Source organism: Doryrhamphus excisus, linkage group LG4 (assembly GCF_037039965.1).
Source record: "Doryrhamphus excisus strain RoL-2023G ecotype Guam linkage group LG4, RoL_Dexc_Guam_v1.1, whole genome shotgun sequence".
NCBI lineage: Eukaryota > Metazoa > Chordata > Actinopteri > Syngnathiformes > Syngnathidae > Doryrhamphus > Doryrhamphus excisus.
The window spans coordinates 13,253,482-13,274,716 of NC_136360.1; the positions used below are offsets into that span (position 1 = coordinate 13,253,482).

Genomic DNA, 21,235 nt, shown 5'->3' on the forward strand with positions numbered 1-21,235 from the left:
CACACTACATGTGCACACCAACAAACAAGCTCACGTCTCTCAGTTGAAACTTGGTCATTTGAGCTGGCCTGAGAGTGTGTGTGTGTGTGTGTGTGTCACAGCAGCTGCAGGTTGTTTGGAATCTGACTTCAGTCTGGCGTCACGGTCAGAGCCCCCCAAAAATAGCTCCAGTGACTTGGCACATGCTTCCCTTCTACATGTTGCCGCAAACAACAGCCTTGTGCCGCAGGATGAGCCGCCGTTCCCCGGTGAGTCTGTTTGTCTGTTAATACGCTTCTCGCTGGAAACTTTGAAATCAACTGTCATTCTCAGATTTTCTTTGAAACAACATTTTGTCAGCTTTGTTGTTGAACCGTAAACAAACACCGGCATGCCTCATGTCAACTTTTTTCCATTTTGTGTTTGAGAAGGTTTGAAGACACTTTATCATATTTTTGTATGAGAAAGTGTCTCCAAACTTTTGAGTAAGCATTTACCATTGGGGGCCACCAGAAAATGAAAGGATGCAACTTTGCCACTTTGGAGGCAAACACGTGTTGGTAAACGATGAAGTTATATATAGTTATATTAAAAAAAGTTATATATATATATACGTATATATATATATATATATATATATATATATATATATCAAGAAAAAAATGCATGTCATCCTTGTAGTACAGGTGAAAAAGCCTATTATTAGTACAAACCTTGCTCTTTTTTTTCCCCATTTTTGCATTTTTTTTCCCAATTTTTCAAATATTTCAACTTTTTTCTTAAATCTGTTTGAAAATTTTCTTTTCACAATATTACGACCAAAATGACATTATTTTTCCTCATAATATTTTGGTTTAGTCTCCTAAAATGGCTTTTAGATTTTTAAAACATTTTTATGCATTTAAACATTTAAACTTTCTTTGTGTGCATTTTTTTCTTGGAATTATGACTTTATTTTGACGTTATTCTCCTAAATTTGAACTTTTTTGACAACCCAATTTCCCCAAAATGAAACCTTTTTGTGTTGTTTTGCTTGTCTCTCATAAATTTCGGACTTGTACAAAAACATATTTTTTTTCTTTAATATTTCAACTTCACTTTATTCTTGAAAATTGCAGATTTTTCAGGTTTTTAAAAGTTTTCTTGTGAAATTATATTTTTCGAATGTCCTGTGGGCCAGTAAAAAAAATGTTCTACACAAAATTGGAGCTCGAAATGCCTCATCATTAAAGTAGAGCATTTAAAAAATATTCTTAAATAACAAATAAATACGTCCAAAATACATTTTGCTGGGATGACATTGAAAGACAAACAATGAGAATGTCTTACTCCCATAGATGTTATACAATAAAGAGAACGTTATAAATGGGTGTTTGGCCAAAATTGCAGCTCAGTGGCTGGTTACATTTACACCACATGTCAAGTGAAAAAAGGTGAGTAATTGTCTATTTTTGACACCCTAATAAAGCTTAGATTAAGCAGTACGCTGCGCCGGCTTGCACCTCTGCCTTCAAACTCTCCTGCTACCTTTTCTTTTGATATCGGATATTTTGAACATTTGTAACAAAAGTAGCTGTTGTACTTCTAGATTTAGAATCAGAAGCAGTAACTGTCTCTCTTTAATTGCCATTGTTGGCTCGCTATGAAGAACGCTAACAAGCTTAATGCATATGCTCATGCCTTTGGCTTGGTTGTCATGTTAGCGCTACAGCCACATCTTTAATGATAACGCCTCCATCTCCTTCTGAAGCAGCAAGGCCACAGAGGCCAATGGGTCATCCTAGCTAGCTATCTTGCTGTCCTGGAAGCTAACCTAAATATGATTTTGTTTTGCAGGTGAAGGACGTGTTTCTGTGGAAGGATTTGTTTGTGTTTTTTCTCCAAGTCTAGCTGAGGATGGTGCGCAATGTGGACGATCTGGACTTCTGCCTGTCCTCGCACGCTCAGAGCATCCTCGAGGGCCTGCGCTCGCTCTGCTCTCAGCCCAAACTGGTGGACGTGACGCTGAGTGCTGGCGGACGGGACTTCCCGTGCCACCGCGGCGTGCTGGCCCTCTGCAGTTCCTACTTCCACTCCATGTTCTCGGGCGACTTTGTGGAGAGCATCGCAGCGCGTGTGGAGCTTCAGGATGTGGACCCAGACATTCTAGGCTGCTTGCTGGACTTTGCCTACACAGGCAAGCTGACCATCAACCAGAGCAACGTGGAGGGTCTCATCCAAACCTCCAGCCGGCTGCAGTTCCAGACGGTGCGAGCCGTGTGCAGCCGATACCTCCAACACCAAATCGACGCCACCAACTGTCTTGGAATCTTGGAGTTTGGAGAGATCCACGGCTGCCCTGAGGTGATGGCCAAAGCGCGGGCTTTTCTGCTGGAGAACTTTGAGGCCGTTCAGCAAGGAGAGGAGTTCCTCCTGCAGGAGAAAGAGCGGCTTGTGACCTGCCTGCGTGACGAGGGACTTCAAGTTCGCTCTGAGTGCGCCCGTGTGGAGGCCATCCTCAAATGGGTCGGTCACTGCAAGGAGTCTCGGCTCTGCCACCTCCCAGAACTTCTGAGCCTGTGCCGTCTGGCCCTGCTCAGCCTGGACTACCTGGGGGGGAGTCTGCTGCAGGACGCTCTGGTGCAGGCATCCGCGAGCTGCAGGGAGGTTGTGGAGAAAGTTCACATGGAGGTTTGTGCTCAGGACTTTTAAAGCATTCAGGGTGTGAACGCCATGAAATACAGTAGTAAATGCAAATGTTACCAGTCAGCAGTGAATAGTAGAATAATAGACACTTCCGAGATTATAAAAAAAATTGCCTTATTTCCAATCAAATTATCATCTGGAGAAATGTGCGGTGAGAATTTACAAAATTTTCATTTTGTCCCCCAGAAAATGCATTTGGTCCCAGAGTGCACAGGTCGAGCCAACACGTCAGCATGTCCACAGGCCAACCTGCAGGAAGTGTTGTTTGTCATGGGGGGTCGTTCCCTGGATGACGACTCTGACGACGATGACACGGAAGAAGACAACGAGCAAAGTCGTAGAGAGAGTAGAGCGCAGCCCAGGAACTGCGCCTTCTACAACACCAAAACAAGTACGAACACGAAATCTTTCAATCCAGAATTTGAGCTGTGGATCTCAGTGTGCCATGAAGGAGGCCAGCACACTTGAAAATCTTGTACAAGGTCTTCCTATAAAGATGGAAGCTGACTTTTCACTTCCTGTCCCAATGCTTTTGCCCAAATACACATCAGAACCAGCGAAAAATGTAGCGGTTTCGTAGACACACCCCCAAACCTCACTCAGTCGTGCCCCCTTTTTAATTAGCCCCTGCCACCAGTCGCACTAATCATGACAAATTTTGGTAACGTCTGTCATGAAAGGACGTACAAAAAACTCTCAAGAACCCATGTTCCAAAACAAACAGGAAGTCAGCCATTTTAATTTAAAAAAACAGTGGTTGTACTTTGACAAACTAGTGCGACGGACTTAGTTATGGGGCAGTAATATATTGTGAGCCAGTGTGGCCTATGCCTGAGGATGTGGGCGGGTCATGGTGACAAACGTCAATTTGACGATTTAGCATAAAACTGTAAACCAAGGGGTTTTTATGTTATAGGTGTCCAAATGTAGTATTACTTTTTCTCCCCTTTTTCATTTTTGTTGTTCATTCATTCATTCATTTTCTACCGCTTTTTCCTCACGAGGGTCGCGGGCGTGCTGGAGCACCCAGCTGTCTTCGGGCGAGAGGCGGGGTACACCCTGGACTGGTCGCCAGCCAATCACAGGGCACATATAGATAAACAACCATTCACACTCACATTCATACCTATGGACAATTTGGAGTGGCCAATTAACCTAGCATGTTTTTGGAATGTGGGAGGAAACCGGAATACCCGGAGAAAACCCACGCATGCACGGGGAGAACATGCAAACTCACACAGAGATGGCCGAGGGTGGGATTGAACCCTGGTCTCTTAGCTGTGAGGTCTGCGCGCTAATCACTCGACCACCGTGCAGCCCCTGTCTAAATTTATGATTCACAAATGCACAGCCATCAACATATTGTAATATGAAATGTTTCCTTTGTCATTGTCATCTTTGCTCGTCTAGTAATGTCTTCTCTCTTTGCAGAACAATGGCACGAGCTCCCAAACTTCCCCAACCCCAACAAGTGGGGCTTCTCCATGGTGTCGCTCAACAATGACGTCTACGTCACAGGTGTGTGTTGTTGTTGGTGAAGCGCAGCACTTTGAATCACAAAACCTGTGTCTCGCAGGAGGTTCGCGGGGTTCCAACACCAACACCTGGTCCACCACAGAGACCTGGAAGTACATCACAAAGGAGGGGAGGTGGGTCACGGTGGCGCCAATGATCCGACCTCGCACCAACCACTCCTCGGTGGCACTCAACGGGGAGATTTACGTCATCGGAGGTAAGAAATTAGCATAAATGCTACTATCAAACAAATAACCGCTGGGGTCTGAAATTAGGATTTGCTCAAAAAATCTATGACATTAATAGGTGTGGCTGTAGGCAACCTATTAACAAACTAGTAACTAACTAGTCAGCTTTACCTAGCTCTGCGTGCGCTTTAAAATGTTGTTACTCCGCTGTTTTATGCATGTTGTACTGTTGTTTACAATCAAGTCATGAACGCTATTAATGCTGACTAGCTCTTTGCTCCTCACCCTATTACAACATTGGTTGTGTTGCGTATTTAGGGTAGTTTGTGTACCTAATGTAGGGGCCAGCGAGTACCCATGCGTCGCTTATTCTTCTACCCGCTGCCTTCAGGTACAACATCAGACCGCGTGGAAGTGGAGCATTATGACCCGTACCACAACACCTGGGCCTCCACGTGTCCCGCCTTAAAGTACGTGACCAACTTCACCGCCGCAGCGTGCCAGGGGAAGCTCTATGTGATTGGCTCCTGCGCTGTCAAGTACAACGCCTTGACCATGCAGTGCTACAACCCCGTCATAGGTAAGATGCTGGATGGACCCACCATAGGTCAGCTGTCCTCCACTTTTAATGACCTGATATGGTACATACACACAGATACACCACGCATAGGTCAGCCCTTTGGAGCAGGCCTATTTTTACACACACGGGTGTGGCGGGCTGGACCGGAAAGCCTTCTACCCTGCGATTTCAGGGTGCGGCGGCTCGCTCGGGGTGGCCTGGGCTATAGGATGATTTGGTCTGGCCTGCCCAGCCTTCCTGGGGGTCCCGCTGGAACCAGCTGATGCTGGGTCTTGCCCTAGGGGCGCGGTTAGCGGTGCTTCCCTTGGACTGTCCAGGGTGAGGTGCACTTCTATGCCCTTCAGGGGACGTTCAGCAATCTCCAGGCATGGGGTCCATGCTACTGGTGGCCTGAATTCTGCGGCGGTGGCCTGGGGTTGCAGCGCTGTGGTGGCTGCTGCAGGGACCGGGCTGTGTGTTGGGGTCCTGATCTCGCTCGCGGGGACGGGGGCCTGGGTGGCGTGGGGAGTGTGCGCCTCGGGGTCAGGCCTGCTAGGGCGGCGATGCTCTCCCAAGTTTGGTTATCTGCTACCACCGGTCATTGTACTCTGCTGCATTGCTTTCTTTGTTTGCCTGTCCCCAGTCTGTCTTAGGGCTCGTTGGGGATGGTGGTGCGCTGCTGGTTCTGGGGCTGAGGGGGGGGGGGTCGGGCCTCCCGGTGGCTGGTGTGGTCCATCAGTTGGTCTAGCGCTGGTCTTGACTCGTCGGCTCTGGTGCCTCCCCGTGACTTGGGGCTGTGGCACGTCCTCTCTGGGGGTGTGCTGCCTGGTGGGTGTCGGCCAACGCGGTGGGTTGCCTTGCTGCTTGCCTGAGTGCCCCACCTGCTTGCTCATGTGCGGGCCTTCCCCCGCTCTTTTGTCTGCCTTACTGCTGTAGCTGTAGCCCCGATGTTGGGGTAGAGGGGGTGGCTGGGGTGTTATCCCTTGGCGGTTCGCGTCTCCTTCGGCTCTGGGCCTGGTTCTAGATCCGGGACTCTCGCTCTCTCTCTCTCTCAGAGACAGAGAGGGGTTGTTCCATCTCTGCCGCCTGGGCCTCCATGGGGCCTCCATCAATCACTGAATTGAGAGTTAAAGGTCCATTAAGGCATGATTGCAGGAGTTTGCTGTGGGAGAACACGTTTGGGACCTCACGAAAGGACACAAATTCCCACAGATACACTCCACATGTTTGTGGAAGCGGTTCTACCGTTTCACACTTTTCACATCCTGTAGGTGTCCCAGTACCCGTGTCCACTCATCCATCCGTGTCATAATGTTTTATTTTGGTAGACAGCTGGATGAGCATCTGCTCGCCGTTCATCCCCAAATATCTATCGTCTCCTCGATCTGTGTGCGTGGAGGGAATCATCTATCTGCTGGCAGACAACACAAAGAAGGTCTACTGTTATGACCCGGATGCCAACATGTGGCAGAAGGTGGGTTCACGGATGATCCAGCTGAGGTGACCTCATCTTAATGTTTTCAAGCAACACTCATAGGACTATTCCGTTCTGCAGATCCAACTTCTGCACACGCTCCATGAAAACGGTGGCCTGGTCACCCTAGATGGGAGGCTCTTTGTGACCGGGGGCCACTGGAAGGGCATGGAGGGTGACTACGGGGTGGAGGTGGAGGTGTACAACCGGGCTTGCGACACCTGGGAGGTGGAGAGCTTCCTTCCCAGACTCTGGTTCTACAGCGGCCTCTCTACCATCTTCCTTGACCCCACACACTGGCCTGAGATCTTCCCCGCAGATGCCACGTAGTTCGCGGCACGTGGTCAAACCGTGGGTCAGCGGGACGAGCCTGTGTCATGACATGATAGGATGCTGAATGTTTATGCCGGGATAGCCTAGAATAGCCGTCACATGATTAGCGAGTCCTCTCTGATGTTAGAACTATTTGGTGCTACTGAATGTGAACTAGTGTGCAGACTACTAAATGTGTGATATGTTTTTTTTTAATTAGGAATGTAAAAATATAAAAAGTGTTAAAATCACGCTTCTTGTGATTATTAACCCTAATGAACATAGTCATCTTTGTGGTGTCTGTCTATATCTTGCCAAGGAAACATTCAAACAACACTCCATTTCCGTGGCAACGACCCCAAGGCGTGTAGTCGCCATGGCAAACTGGCCTGTGTTCACAAGAAAGTCAAGTCGATGCTCATGAAGTTTGGCCAACAACTTTTCAGACAAAAGTTTGAATCTAGTGGTATTTGGGACTTGAATGAGTTGCCACCTCTTCACTTTATTTAAACCCTGGTATTCCCCAGTCAGGGTGTAATAACTGCAATGATATCAGCCTCCCACTGGGCTCAGGGCTCCTCTGGCTCCCTCTGGTGAGCAAAGGCAAAATTGCAGCGCAATCCATCCACCCATTTTCTATGCCACTTGTCTTTTGTTCGACGCAATGCATTACTGGAAAAAGTGATATTAATCATTCATTCATTTTCTACCGCTTTTCCTCACGAGGGTCGCGGGGGGTGTCATCCACCCAGCTGTCATCGGGCGAGAGGCGGGGTACACCCTGGGCTGGTCGCCAGCCAATCACAGGGCACATATAGACAAACAACCATTCACACTCACCTATGGACAATTTGGAGTCGCCAATTAACCTAGCATGTTTTTGGAATGTGGGAGGAAACCGGAGTACCCGGAGAAAACCCACGCATGCACGGGGAGAACATGCAAACTCCACACAGAGATGGCCAAGGGTGGAATTGAACCCGGGTCTCCGAGCTGTGAGGTCTGCGCGCTAACCACTAGATCGCCGTGCCGCCCTGATAATAAGCAATGTTTGTATATTATGTACACATTTTGAGTGTTAAGTTGCTGTGTGATGAGTTCAGCGTTCTTTGTAAGTGAGAGAGACTGTTATATTGAATCATGACCTCCTTCAATTTCCAACAGTTTGACAGTTTGTTTTTATCTTAGACTCCAACATTCAAATCACAGGCAAAAACAGTAATTTTTATTTGATTTTGATGAAGATAGCATCAAGTGTTTACATTAAAAAATCGCGGTCGCGAGGGTGCTGGCGCCTATCCCACATAAAAAATATAATCCAAACATACTTTGAATTATGAAGGGATTAATCTGAAAATATTTGTAAACAATCATTTGTAGAAGCTGGAGGATTCTCTTGAACTTGGGGACACTGAATCCAGCAGTATTGATGCTTGTCTTGACCCTCGTCCACCAGATCATCACCCGTGAACTAGCTGGTGGGGACACCAGTGCCTGCCACACAATCCAATACAGGCCTTGAGAGACTGAAAGGCTTGTTTTCCTGGTGGGCGGTGACCGGGGAAGTCCAGTTCTCAGACACTGACTGGTCTCAACGAGTCACCTGTCAAACAATGCAGCCACACGCAGAAGGTAAGAGTGACCTATGACAGGACACTGCGAAAGTAAACCTGATCATAAGATTATAAAGCTTGGGCTCATCCGGGATTTGAACCTGTGACCTCTCGCACCCTAAGCGAGAATCATACCCCAGACCAACGAGCCCTGTATACACCCCTGTGAGATCAAATAGGGTCTTACCGTGGTCAACCCTCTAATGAGCCCTTCTGTAGGTCTCTTCCAGTCACTGAGAATAGTCAGCAGAGACCCTTGATTGGCTAATAAACTGTCTTGTTCTACATGAGTACCCAATGTGTCTGTAGAGTCATGAAGGTTATAGTAAACTACAAATGTTGAATGGAAGCATGAAAGTATACCCCATCCAACATCTGACTGAGCCCTCTTCCAGTCACTGCGAAAGTATAAAGTATACCTGATCATAAGAATATAATGCTTAGGCTTGTCCGGGACCTCTCGCACCCGAAGCGAGAATCATACCCCTAGACCAACAAACCTTGTATACACCCCTGTGACCCCACTTGCTCCAAAAATTGTTTCGTAGATATCGTGAAGATGAAATTTTACTTGGATCAAATAGGGTCTACCGTGGTCAACCATCGAATGATCCCTCCTGTAGGCCTCTTCCAGTCATTGAGAATGGCCAGCAGGGACCCTTGACTGGCAAATAAACCACCTTGTTCGACATGAGTACCCAATGTGTCTGTAGTGTCTCATTGATCCAGGTTAGAGTAAACCTCAAAGGTTGAATGGAAAGGAGAGGATTCACCATCCAACCATTGACTCAACCCTTTTCGAGTCACTGTAAGAGTATAAACCACCTTGTTCGACTTGAGTACCCAATGTGTCTGTAGTGTCTCATTGATCCAGGTTAGAGTAAACTGCAAAGGTTGAATGGTAAGAAGAGGATTCACCATCCAACCGTTGACTGAACCATTTTCCAGTCATTGTGAAAGTATACCGGATGATAAGATTATAAAGCTTGGGCTCATCCGGGATTTGAACCCAGGAATCATACTCCTAGACCAACGAGCCACGGATACAACACAATGACCCTACTTGCTCACAAAATTGTTTTGTAGATATCTGCAAGTTAAAATTTTACTTGGATCCAATATCGTCTTACCGTGAAAATGGCCAGCAGAGACCCTTGCTTGGCAAATAAACCACCTTGTTCGACATGAGTACCCAATGTAAACTACAAAGGTTGAATGGAAAGAAGAGGATTCAACATCCAACCCTTGACTGAACCCTTTTCCAGTCACTTGCATCAAATAGGGTCTTACCGTGGTCAACCCTCTAATGAGCCCTTCTGTAGGTCTCTTCCAGTCACTGAGAATGGCCATCAGAGACCCTTGATTGGCTAATAAACTGTATAGGTATACACTGTGAAAGTATACCTGATCATAAGATTATAATGCTTGGGCTCGTCCGGGATTCATACTCCTAGACCAGGGGTCGGCAACCTTTACTATGAAAAGAGCCATTTTACCCCGTTGCCCACTAAAGAAAAATAGCCTGGAGCCGCAAAACATAGGAGAGAATACAACAAATAGAAGTGCAGTCAGTGTGCATGTGTAAGGGATGCCAACTAGTTATTATTATTATTATTATTATCATCATCTTGGTTAAACCTCACTACCTGACGCCTGAAGAAATATGTGGCACAATGAATTGACAGCCTGTTTCATTTAGCTAGCGGTCGTCAAATTTGGAGGGAATTTTGGGGTTTCAAAGTAGATCAGATTGCTGATATTGAAGATAAACTTACATAAATGTATGTGTATATTTATGTGTACATACATAAACGTATGTGAAAATTACTGTAAAGTTACCTGATTTCTTTACTGCAAAATCAAATTATCTCTAATTTAATTTTGAGAAATGTCAAATATCTCTGGCAAAGTATGACTTATTTTCCTCCACGTTTACCTGTGTGAGAGAGAACTGAATAGCATCCTGTGTTCTCAGATCACAGCCAGGATGCATTCATGGTCTCACACAAAGTTGGATTTTTTAAAAACTCATTACAAAGATGTATTTTCCCCACTCGGGTGTTAAAAAAATATTTGAGCATTGCAATGGGAGCCACAACAAAGTGGCTGAAGAGCCACATTTGGCTCTGGAGCTAAGGGTTGCTGACCCCTGTCCTAGACCAACACCCACTTGTGAGAGAGTGAGACTGGGTGTGGCGCCAGGTGAGTGGGAGACAAGAGAGATCGCTAGCGAGGAGGGAATGTCGTGCGTGGGTTGGGGTGGGTTGTGGCCACAGCAGCCCGGGTGAGAGTGAACTGTAAAAAGGTTGACCGCTATTAATAAAGCGACTGAAGTGCATCGGCGACGTGAGTGTCTCTTCCTTACCACAACCAGGGGCATTACAATAAATATATATACATATATATCCGCTTTTTGGATGTATGACACTGGCCCATGACGCCTCCGCCAACGGGCATGTGCTGGAGCTGTGGTGGCTGGTGGAGTAAGCGGGCTGCAATGTGGAGGTGACAGAAAACATCACAGGGATCATGGTGCAAAAATGTATGAATGGCAACAGATAAATTGTGTATCTCCTGCCCTCTGGTGGAAAAGCATTGAATTGTCCTGACTGTCACTGTAATACATGAATGTTGCTGGTATATATATAAAGTGGAGAAGTGTTGCATATTGATATTTACATGTTTCCTTCTCTCGCTAAATCATACATTTATTGTGAGAAATCATTAACATGATCAGTGTCTTCTTCCTCTTTTTACACAGGCCTTTATTGCTCTATTTTTTGTATCCATGCATGTTCTATGTCATTTACCTCCACTAGGGATTCAGGGGTTTTCTGGATCTTGAGATGCTATCCCAGGTGACTTCAGGTGAGTACACTCTGGACTGTCCAGTTGCAGCTATTTTTACCATTTAATTTTTTTTCTACAATGTGGCACGGGCCCGCATGGTGGATGAGTGGTTAGCAAGTAGGCCACACACACAGTGGAGATCCAGAAGATCTGTGTTTGAATCTACACTTGGGCATCTCTGTGTGGAGTTTGCATGTTCTCTCTGCGTGGTTTTTAGTGAGGAAAAGCAATATAGAAAACTGATGGATGGGTGTGGCACGGGTCCCCCAAGCTGGAATTTTGAGATCCCGGCTGTAGCTGTGGCACACGATGATGGTTCATGGTGGTCGGAACTCCCGGGTCTACGGTAGGACGCGTTATTCTGCAAGAGCATGAACCACCAGATGTCCGTCCCTCTCCACTAGCCTGCCAGGCGTGCAGATGGCACAGCATCTAATGAAGAACTGCTGCCTGCACACCGCCACCCACATAGGCCCCAAAAACGTGGTGGCCTTCCTTCACGTTCCCACTTAACTCCTTCACTCCTTCACCTGGATGAGCTGGTTGTTTGTGAGCCACACTGACAGTAGCCTGTCCTGCCAATATAGAGGGAGCCACTGTACTGCAGTTTGTCGCCTGCAGAGGGCACTACCGTGTTTTGTAGCAGCTGCTTGGGGCCAGGGCAAAGGTCATGAGGGATTACTGGCAAACAGAGAGCTGGAGGTTGTCTTTGGTGTTGCTATTTTTGAATTGTAAGTAAACCAAAGTTGAGCCGTAAATCACACATGCATATCTGTGCCCCTGTCAGAATGCTGGCCCGCCACGCCGAGCCCACCGACAGAGATATTGATGGACATGACTGCGGCAGATACCTGCGTGCCATGGAGAACAACCGAAGCTCACCTGCTGTGTGGTTTTTCTTTCTTCCGCTTCTCTGAGCCATCTGGGTCGGTTCTGACCATCTGTGATCTTTGGCGTGGTCGGAGAGGTAAGAGCAAACATCTGGGAAGCTGGACTAATCATTTTCATCCATTTGCAACACCAAATGTCACTGAGGTCACTCTTGCTTTCCGGAAAATGAAAATATGTGTATGTGTGAGAATAACAAACCGTGACATCACATTTTTTTTAGTTTGTTATGGAAAAACAAAAATGTGTACTCAACCCTTGTAGAACTGGTCTTGTCAAACACAAAACCCCACAAACAATAGAAATAATCCACTCAGTCCAAGTATTTTCAAAGAGGTGACCTTAAAGACGGAAGATGGTTTTCAAGCCCAGGATTGACCTTGGCACTATCATCAGTCATGACTCCCGCTTTGCGCTTCCACTTCCTCGGCTTCACTCGATCACAGTTTATCAAAACTATGTTAATTTATAATGCTTCATGTTTGAATGCAGCCTACTATTGCAGACAAATGCACATTTAAGCAAGTTTTAAAGTTTTTCTTGCCTAAATTAAGCATTTTCAAACATAAAAATGAAATAAAATACAGATACACAAATCCCTCATTCATTGTTGTTAACTGGTTTGCAGACCCAACTGTGATAAGTGAATTTTGCAAAATATATATTTTTTTGTAGAGCATAGAAAAGTTTTCAACCATCCAAAAATTAACGTTTAATATGTGTATATCCCTCTAGACATGAACTAACACCTCAAAAGTCAACTCCACACTCGCCCCACACTCGTTAAGGATTATTATGCCTGTTAGACATAGACATGGACTTTCTTTATTGTCATTGCACAATAACACAGCAGTGAAATTGCCAACAAAATGTTGTTGCCTGGCTCCTGTGTAATAATAAATAATAAATAATAATGTGGAGAATAAATAGATGACATCAAATATGAACAACTATGTACAGCGTAAACAGTAATTTATACAAATAATTTAAATAATTTAGAATAAATAACAATAATTTAAAGTTGTGTTGTTGTGACACCATTCAAACCTGCAATAAAAGCCTGTTTTTCCTGAAATCAATTCTGGTGCTTGTGTGTCTCACTCAACATTACGGTAACATTACTGACACCTAGTGACCAGTGTAGAATACTACATTCATCACAACGCCTTTTAATGCTTTTTCTGAATGCAAGATTTGCATTTTAGTTCGCTTAGCCATATTTATGTTTGAAATTATTTAATTTGTAATCAATAATAGGCCGCATTTGACCAGGAAACAGCTAATTTATGAATATTACTTGAAAAATTTTAAAAATTCCAAGAGTCTGTACTGTACAGACTGAACTCGCAACTGAAACCAGGAAAATGCAACAAAATGGAGAGCTTTAAAGCACACAAGTACATATATTCAAGAGTCCAACTTTATGTTGAGGAGGACAAATATGTACATGTTGGCAGGGCTGCATTAACACTGAAAGTATTCCCTTTTTCTCACGCCACCCCTCACATTCACTGTGTCCCCGGGGCGGACCCGCCCCACTATTTGAGACACACAAGCACCAGTCCTGATTGCTGGAAAAAAAAAGATTGCTGTGAGTTTATGATGGCTTACAGTAATAGAACAATGATTTGCATTGCTTCGATGAAATGTAAAAATAAGTGAAGCAGTGTTAGTGGTATAAAGAGTGACTGGAGTGAGGACACGTTTGGTGATGCTGGAGTCTTACTGGAAGAAATACTGGGAAGAAAAACCCACAAAGAGTAAGCTTTAGAGGGTAGGTTTGACTTAAGATGTGCTGTCTGTGGATTTATGATTTGTTGTCCATCAAAAGAGCAGCGGAGTAATCAGGGAATTGTTAGCTGACAGCAGACTTGCTGCACATCAAAGCCTCCCCAGGTGCCGGGCCGGGCCACACATGATGATCCGCGGCTGACGGCCAACAGAATCCATGAATAAGTCAGCAGTGAAGAGCAGCACTCGCACATGAAGAGGATGAGGATGGAGAGCCAGCGAGGCGCGGCCCCTGGCTAGCGGTTTTCTCCCTTTTAAGCAGCACTGCCGGGATTTGTATACGGCTGTCCCAACTAACAAGTGTGTTTTTAGATGCAAGGTGTTGTTTTGCTGTGAAGTAAAATTCGGGTTACGAGTTGCTATTTAATGGCAGGCATAGCAGAGGACAGCTATTTGAAGGCTTGTGTCAATATGACCATGGCTCAAGTCAAAAGAGTTTCGGAAAGATTTTCAACACATCAGTATCATCGCTTACCTTTATGCATACAACATAAAGTTAGAAGGTGCATTCAAGGACTGTCAGACAAAGTGGGACAAAAACACAACTTGCATTATTCATTCATTCATTTTCTACCGCTTTTCCTCACGAGGGTCGTGGGGGTGCTGGAGCCTATCCCAGCTGTCTTTGGGAGAGAGGTGGGGTACACCCTGGACTGGTCGCCAGCCAATCACAGGGCACGTATAGACAAACAACCATTCACACTCACATTCATACCTATGGACGATTTGGAGCGGCCAATTAACCTAGCATGTTTTTGGAATGTGGGAGGAAACCGGAGTACCCGGAGAAAACCCACGCATGCACGGGGAGAACATGCAAACTCCCTCCACACAGAGATGGCTGACAGTGGAATTGAACCCTAGTTTCCTAGCTGTGAGCTCTGCGCGCTAACCACTTGACCGCCATACCGCCCACATCACATCTTGTTTGGCTTATTTTCTCTTACCAAGTGTAAGAGGTGTAGAAGTGTAAAGGTGACTAAAGGGGTGTTAGTTCATGTCTAGAGAGCTCTAAACATGTAGGAATCTAATGTTTACCCCATGTCGAAGCTGTCATTAATACCTATAAATGAGACTATAAATGATTTGAAATTCCTCACACAGTTCAATGCACTACACTCAAACTTGAGGGTCACCGTGAAATTTAGTCCACACTTTTAGGGGACTGATAAGCATTGGAGCAAGACTAGTTAAAAGAACATGATGGCCATCAAGGAAAAGGGGTTTGGTTCAGCAACTAATTGTTCATAAGGCATTGAGCATTTGTCTAATGCAGGAGTTTCAAACTCAATTTACCTGGGGGCCACTGGAGCTACGGTCTGGGCCGCATCAGGTTTTCAAAAAAAACATGACTATCGTCACATGTATACTTTTTTTATTTACAACATATTGCGCAACTGCAAGGTCTTGAGACACATGCTAACTCGCGAACTAGAGAGCTAGTGACCTAAACGGTAGCCTTCAAGTTATTTCCTTTAAACTTAAATAGCCAAAAACTTACCACTTCCACACGGATAGGGAGGATAACTATTAACAGTTATTTAACCTTTAACATGAACATTAATCAAACGTACAAATTTTTTCTTGGTACATGATACCATACAGCATCCATATCAAACTTGCGCGGGCCGCACTAACATTAAACTTTCATATCAAGGCGGGGGCCTCAAACTAGCGTCCTGCCGCGTGTTTGAGACCCCTGGTCTAATGATTATAAAACGTTGAGGATATCTGTATTAGACGCAATCTTGCATTTTTTGCCATAAATGCCATTTAAATTCATGTGAAAACATGAGGAGCTCCCGCCATCTCTCAGCTTCCCACCACTGACCTGACCTGCAGGAAACCCTGTACTGTGAATGTACAGTATGTGAAGTTACACCACATGCTAGTGTGTGCGTGTGTGTACATCCCCCACGTTGCGATGTCGCAAACATTTGTCTGATGAGCAGGTTGTTTTCAATGCATTCCCGTGCTACCAAGTTTCTTAAAAACGCTGACAGGCTTGTGACACGGTTAACTAAAGCGCAGAGTGAGGTCGTGAACTCTTGGCTCCTGATCTGTAGCGATCAGGTCTTTGATAAAGGACGAGCTGGGCTTGTGTGTGAGTGTGTGTTGCAGCTGAGAATCGGTGTTGATGAAAACCAAATGCCTCCCTGCCACTGGGTCCAATTAGATGCACGCACAGGGACGGGCCCGCTGGAGCTGCGAGGACGTTGAACTGTTACGAGAAGGGTCACCCAGGAAGCGGGACCTCCTCCCTTCTGCTCACTCCTCTCCTCTTGTTTATCTGTTTGGGGATTGCACAACTCCGGGGAAGCTGGAGCGGCGTAGTGAGAAGAAGTGGCGATGATCGGCTTGCTTTGCGTTTGATTTCAGCTTGATGGCGATGTTGCTTGCAGGGCGGAGTCAGAGGTCATGTGAGGAGCACATGAGGACAGTGCATCTAAAAGCTTCCATGCATCTGTCATTACTGCTGAACGTTTTGTTCTTTCATCATTTTTCATGTAAATTAATTATTTCTAGTACAGGAATAGCTTGATTGTTGTCATTAATTTGGTCCAAAAGTTTTGTCAAAAACCGAAACATGTAAAAAAACGGGGTAATTTTTTCCCTTAGGAAATGGTGTAAATCGAATTCACCTGTTTCAGAAACTCAATAATATGATCAATGATGATTAGTGACTAGTTTGTTATGTGCAACATTGTACGAAAACTGACGCAAAATTTTCTATGAAAAACAAATAATACAAAAACTGGGACATATGGTAACCAAGGTTTGACTCCTTTTACTCCTATCTCACACTGAGCTGTAGCTTGAATCAGCACTTTGGAGAAAAAAAACGACATTCTGACCAAACAGAAAACTCCAGAAAAGTTCCTCAGGCGAAAAGTCGGCCAAGAGAAGAAGATTGCAGATTGACTCTCTACACAACTGTAAAATAAACTTACCATCATGCCCCACTGGGATCCAATATCCGTCCATCCATTTTCTACACCTGGAGCCTATCCCAGCTGTCTTTGGGCGGCGTATACCTTGGACTAGTCGCCAGCCAATGGCAGGGCACATATAGACAAACAACCATTCACACTGATCACACTTACACCTCCCACGACTGTAGCCGATGGGTCAGATTCTGATACCAATCACCCATGAGTGAAATCCACAAATACAGATACTGATACCGATCATATAGATTAAGTGTGGCTTATCCTTACATATTTGACTTACTTTTCATATATCCCTGGTGAAACTTATCAAAGATGAGACACCTTCTTTGAGGAGATGCCTGCGGGCTAACCGCTCGGTCGCAGTGCAGTCCCATCTTGAATTCAATTATTCAAATAGTTCTTGGGTTATTTTCTTTAAAATTCTGAATACAAATCTGTTTAGCATGTGAGGGCATTTTATTTTGCCCCAATGGCTGGACAGGACAAAAAAAAAAAAATAATTCTGAACATGTTGCTAGAAGACATAGATTTGCAATAACCTTTTGTTTATTTGTTTTTCATATTTTATTGTGGCCTTAAGTTACCTTTTTTGATATCCGCCAAAGTGGCAATGTAATTTTGAATTGGGTTTGTAACCCCACTGGGTTGAACAAAATTGTTGTGTAAGATGATTGAATTGAAACAATAATAATTCAAGGTGAGAAAAATGTTGGCAATTTAAATGAAATTCAAATTTAAAAAGGCAAGTAATTGATTTCTTATATGCGAGTGCATGAAGGCAACTCGAGATACTCATGACTTGTGTGTTGCGTCACAAGCTGGCTTAGAAACACACTAAGTAGCTTGGGAAAACACAGAAGTCACAGGATCAGTCGCACGAGTGGAAAAACGATTCCCAGTCCAGAAAACGTGTTGAACAAAAACTCCCGGGCTGCTGTTCAGAGACGTTAGAGGAGCGCTGGAGCGAGAGCAAAGAGAGAGTCCATTAAAGTGTAGGCCAGCTCTGCACTAACAGCCAAACAGAGCATATCTTCAAAATAAACCTGACAGATGAAAGCAAGCATTCCTGCTTGGAATTTCATTGGATGGGACTGATCATTCCAGGCCACCTGTGTTGATAAGTCCATTATCATAGCAGTGGTGGAAGTGTCGCTGTGCAGTAGGTTGGTCCACTTTCATGGCAGCGAGAGCATCCTCATGGACACCTTGAAGGTGCTTGTCCACGTTACATGGAACCACAAACCTCAAAAGAACCTAAATTGTTTCCTCTTTTCACTCCAAGCAACCTGAAAGCGAGGAGATCTCAGCAGCTAGATGCCCTCAACCACAACTCCCACACAGAGCATAATCCCCAGAATTGAGGACGTTCAAGGAAGTGGCAGATGATGGTGAGGCGGCTGCAGATCCGGCTGCTAGAGGAGGACCATAAGAAGAAGGTAACACTCGAAGCTCCACAATGAGGAGCTTCGAGTGTTACCTTCTTCCTGGACAGCGTCCCAGTGACTTGGCACAAGCTTCCCCTCTCCTCCATGTTGCTGCAAACAACAGCCTTGTGCTACAGGATAAGCCTCGCCGCATCCCCGGTGAGTCCGTTTGTGTGGTGGTACACTTCTCGCTGTTTTATGACAGGAAACTTTCATTAAGTGTCAGCCTCAGACGCACTTTGAAGCAACATTTTGTCAGCTTTGATGTTGAACCACAAACAAACACAGGGCGACTACGAGATGGAGATGGAAGTGTACAAACAGGCTTGTGACACCTGGGATGTGAAGAGCGTCCTTCCCAGAGAGTGGCCTCGCCACCATCTTCCTCAACCTCGCTCACTGGCTGAGATCTTCCCAGCAGAGCCACGCAACTAACGCCATGTGATCAAACCCGGCCGGGGGTCAGCAGAACAAGCTTGTGTCATGATAGGATCCGGAATGCTCCTCCTGGGATAGCATATAATAGCTGTCATATGATCTGCGGGTCTTCTCTGATGTTAGAACTATTTGATGCTACTGAATGTGAACTAGTGTGCAAACTACTAAATGTGTGATAGGCTTTAAATTAGGAATATAAAGAATATATATAAGTGTTAAAATCACACTACTTGTGATTATTAACCCTAAGGAATCCAGTCTTATCTGTGCTGTCTGTCTGTATCCTGCCACGGCAACACTCAAACAACACTCATTTCCATGGCAATGACCCCAACGCTTGTGGTCGCCAAGGCAACCTGGCCAGTGGTCGAGAGGAAGTCAAGTCGGTGCTGGTGAAGTTTGGCCAGCGACAATTACTTTTTTCACTTTCAGCTATTTTTTTATTGTTTTCTTAAAACGCTTTATTTAATCGTCAAACTCTTTCGTGGACACACATTGTGACCTTTACGTTGGACCGGTTTAAAAGTTTATTTTAGTCAGGCATAGCGATGTGCTGCAATATTTCCGGTCCTTAATTTCCAGGAAGCTACAATAAAGCTACCGTAATTTGTCTTTTCATTGTTTTTTTCGTAATGAGTTCCCCACGGGAGGAAAACGAGATTTCACCTGCACTGGATGTCGTCATTCAGGTTGGTACATCACTTCTTTCATTTTCAAACCTATTTCATTAATTATTTAACGTGAATCACTTTTCGCCATTCCTCCTCGAGGAGATTAAATGATGTACACTATCGTGGCGGACAGAATCTTAAAATGTGTCGGATAAACGGTTTCAGATAAATAATAATGTTCGAGAATGTAAAATACCCTGTCGTTCAGCATTGTTATTTAACACAATTACTGATATATATGTATTTTTTTCATATTGGACTCCAACTTGTAAATCATCGACAAAAATGTGATTTTCTATTGATATGCTTCAATTTCTAACCGGAAATAAGATGAGAAGGGGCGTGGTCAAATCCGGGTTCAGTTTTAAAGTGTGGAGAAAAGTACCTTTAAAAAACAGTTTTAAATTAATTAACCTTAAGGGTAGATGAAGGGTATGTAGTATATTATATACATATTCAAGAAGCATTAATTTGAGTTAAAAAATGCAAATAATGCAAATAAAGGACCAGTTTTGACGGCACCTTTACTGTTCCGTTTCACTTGAAATGTAATTTTGTTCATTGATTGATGTGATTTTAGTACACACAGATTTTAGACAAACAAAAAAATATTTGTATCAACAAACATGGAATTATTTAATAATACTTATAAATACAACAGTATAAGACAATGTAACAATATCAATGAAATAATACAATTATTTATTTTTATTTCATACAATTCCTTGAGAAAAATAGTGCTCATCCTATAGGTTTTTATGTAAATTCTTTGAGGGTTTTTTTTCCCAGCAGAGCAACAACGTAATAATATGAACAAAACAATAAAGACACACAATAAATAAAGATAAAAGAACTGGAAAATATCCATCTCATCTGTTTTGTTGAAATCTTTATTGCGTTAAATAAATACCATCAATTATCAAACAGACCGATTGCTTTAAAAAGAGAAAATGGCTCAATTTAACCAGTGATTTTTGTTTGTTTCCCAAAATATCCAACATGTAACAACTTGTGTCAAATCCTTACATTAACAAATACAGGAAAGGAAAATTGTCAAAATATTTGTAAACACTCACTTGTAGAAGCTGGAAGAGTCTCTGCTTGACCTAGAGGGACACTCGGGAGAGACTTTGGGCTCTGGAGCGGTATCGGCGCCTGTCTCGACCCTCATCCGCCAGATCATCACCTGTAACCTGGCCGGTGGGAACACCACTGCCTGCCACACAATCCAGTACAGGCCTTTTGAGACTGAATGGTGTATGAATGATTTGTTTTCCTGGTAGAAGGTGAAAGCTGTGAAGCCGCCAAGATGGATGACAACCAGTGGGAGTCCAGTTCTGTGACCCAGACTGGCCTCAACGAGTCACCAGTCAAACAGTGCAGCCCCACACAGAAGGTAAAGGTGTCAAATCACTTTTTTCTATCTTTTACGCTTAACTTGCACTTCATGCACTATTTGGAATAGTTCCCTTTTGGAAAACATTTCCTCTGATTGGACGACTTGTGGATAATATTGGCTGGATTGAATTAGACTACTGTTCAAGCTTCCCATATTTTCCAGTTCTGGAAAAGTGAGATAATAGGTTACATCTTGGGGAGGTTTTCAAAAGTCTGTGTTATTGTTACCATTGTTCTTACAGAACACATGGAAATAAAATGATCTGTTCCAGGGTCAAACTGTGGCCAGCATAACAACATTTCTCAACTGCACCAGTTTTTAGTTATACTTCAACGTTCTTAACTCTTATCCAAGTGTAGAAAGAAGAGACACAGTGTTATCAGTAATGCGTTTAGTGACACTGAGCATGTGTGTGTTGTGTATGTTTGTTGGTTTGAATAAATGTTTAGGTGAGGGCATGGGGCTTCATGAAGGCTCCCCTTATGATGTCTTCAGTTA

General features: G+C 44.3%; 2 protein-coding genes and 1 long non-coding RNA gene across 5 annotated transcripts in view; all 3 read left to right on the plus strand.

The window, feature by feature from the left end:
- Window positions 1-92: 92 nt before the first annotated feature.
- Window positions 93-6,962, plus strand: klhl30 (kelch-like family member 30). Its single transcript, XM_058072810.2, has 8 exons — window positions 93-248; window positions 1,816-2,649; window positions 2,851-3,055; window positions 4,096-4,182; window positions 4,241-4,396; window positions 4,759-4,947; window positions 6,255-6,400; window positions 6,482-6,962. Exons 2-8 carry the CDS (start codon window positions 1,876-1,878, stop codon window positions 6,728-6,730), a joined length of 1,806 nt encoding a protein of 601 aa, XP_057928793.2. The 5' UTR covers window positions 93-248; window positions 1,816-1,875; the 3' UTR covers window positions 6,731-6,962.
- A 4,180-nt stretch (window positions 6,963-11,142) lies between these two features.
- Window positions 11,143-12,307, plus strand: LOC131129391 (uncharacterized). Its single transcript, XR_013627223.1, has 2 exons — window positions 11,143-11,193; window positions 11,963-12,307. It is a non-coding gene; the product is annotated as an uncharacterized LOC131129391 (long non-coding RNA).
- Window positions 12,308-19,133: 6,826 nt separating this feature from the next.
- The window catches only part of crocc2 (ciliary rootlet coiled-coil, rootletin family member 2), a 39,518-nt gene continuing 37,416 nt past the window's right edge, over window positions 19,134-21,235 (plus strand). For 2 of the 3 annotated variants that reach the window (XM_058072926.2, XM_078790226.1), the window contains exons 1-3: window positions 19,134-19,356; window positions 20,421-20,538; window positions 20,622-20,734. In XM_058072926.2, coding sequence (XP_057928909.2) covers window positions 19,300-19,356; window positions 20,421-20,538; window positions 20,622-20,734 — 288 coding nt within the window. In that variant the 5' untranslated portion in view covers window positions 19,134-19,299. The remainder of the gene's footprint in view (window positions 19,357-20,420; window positions 20,539-20,621; window positions 20,735-21,235) is intronic. The other variant, XM_078790225.1, reaches the window with a different exon arrangement.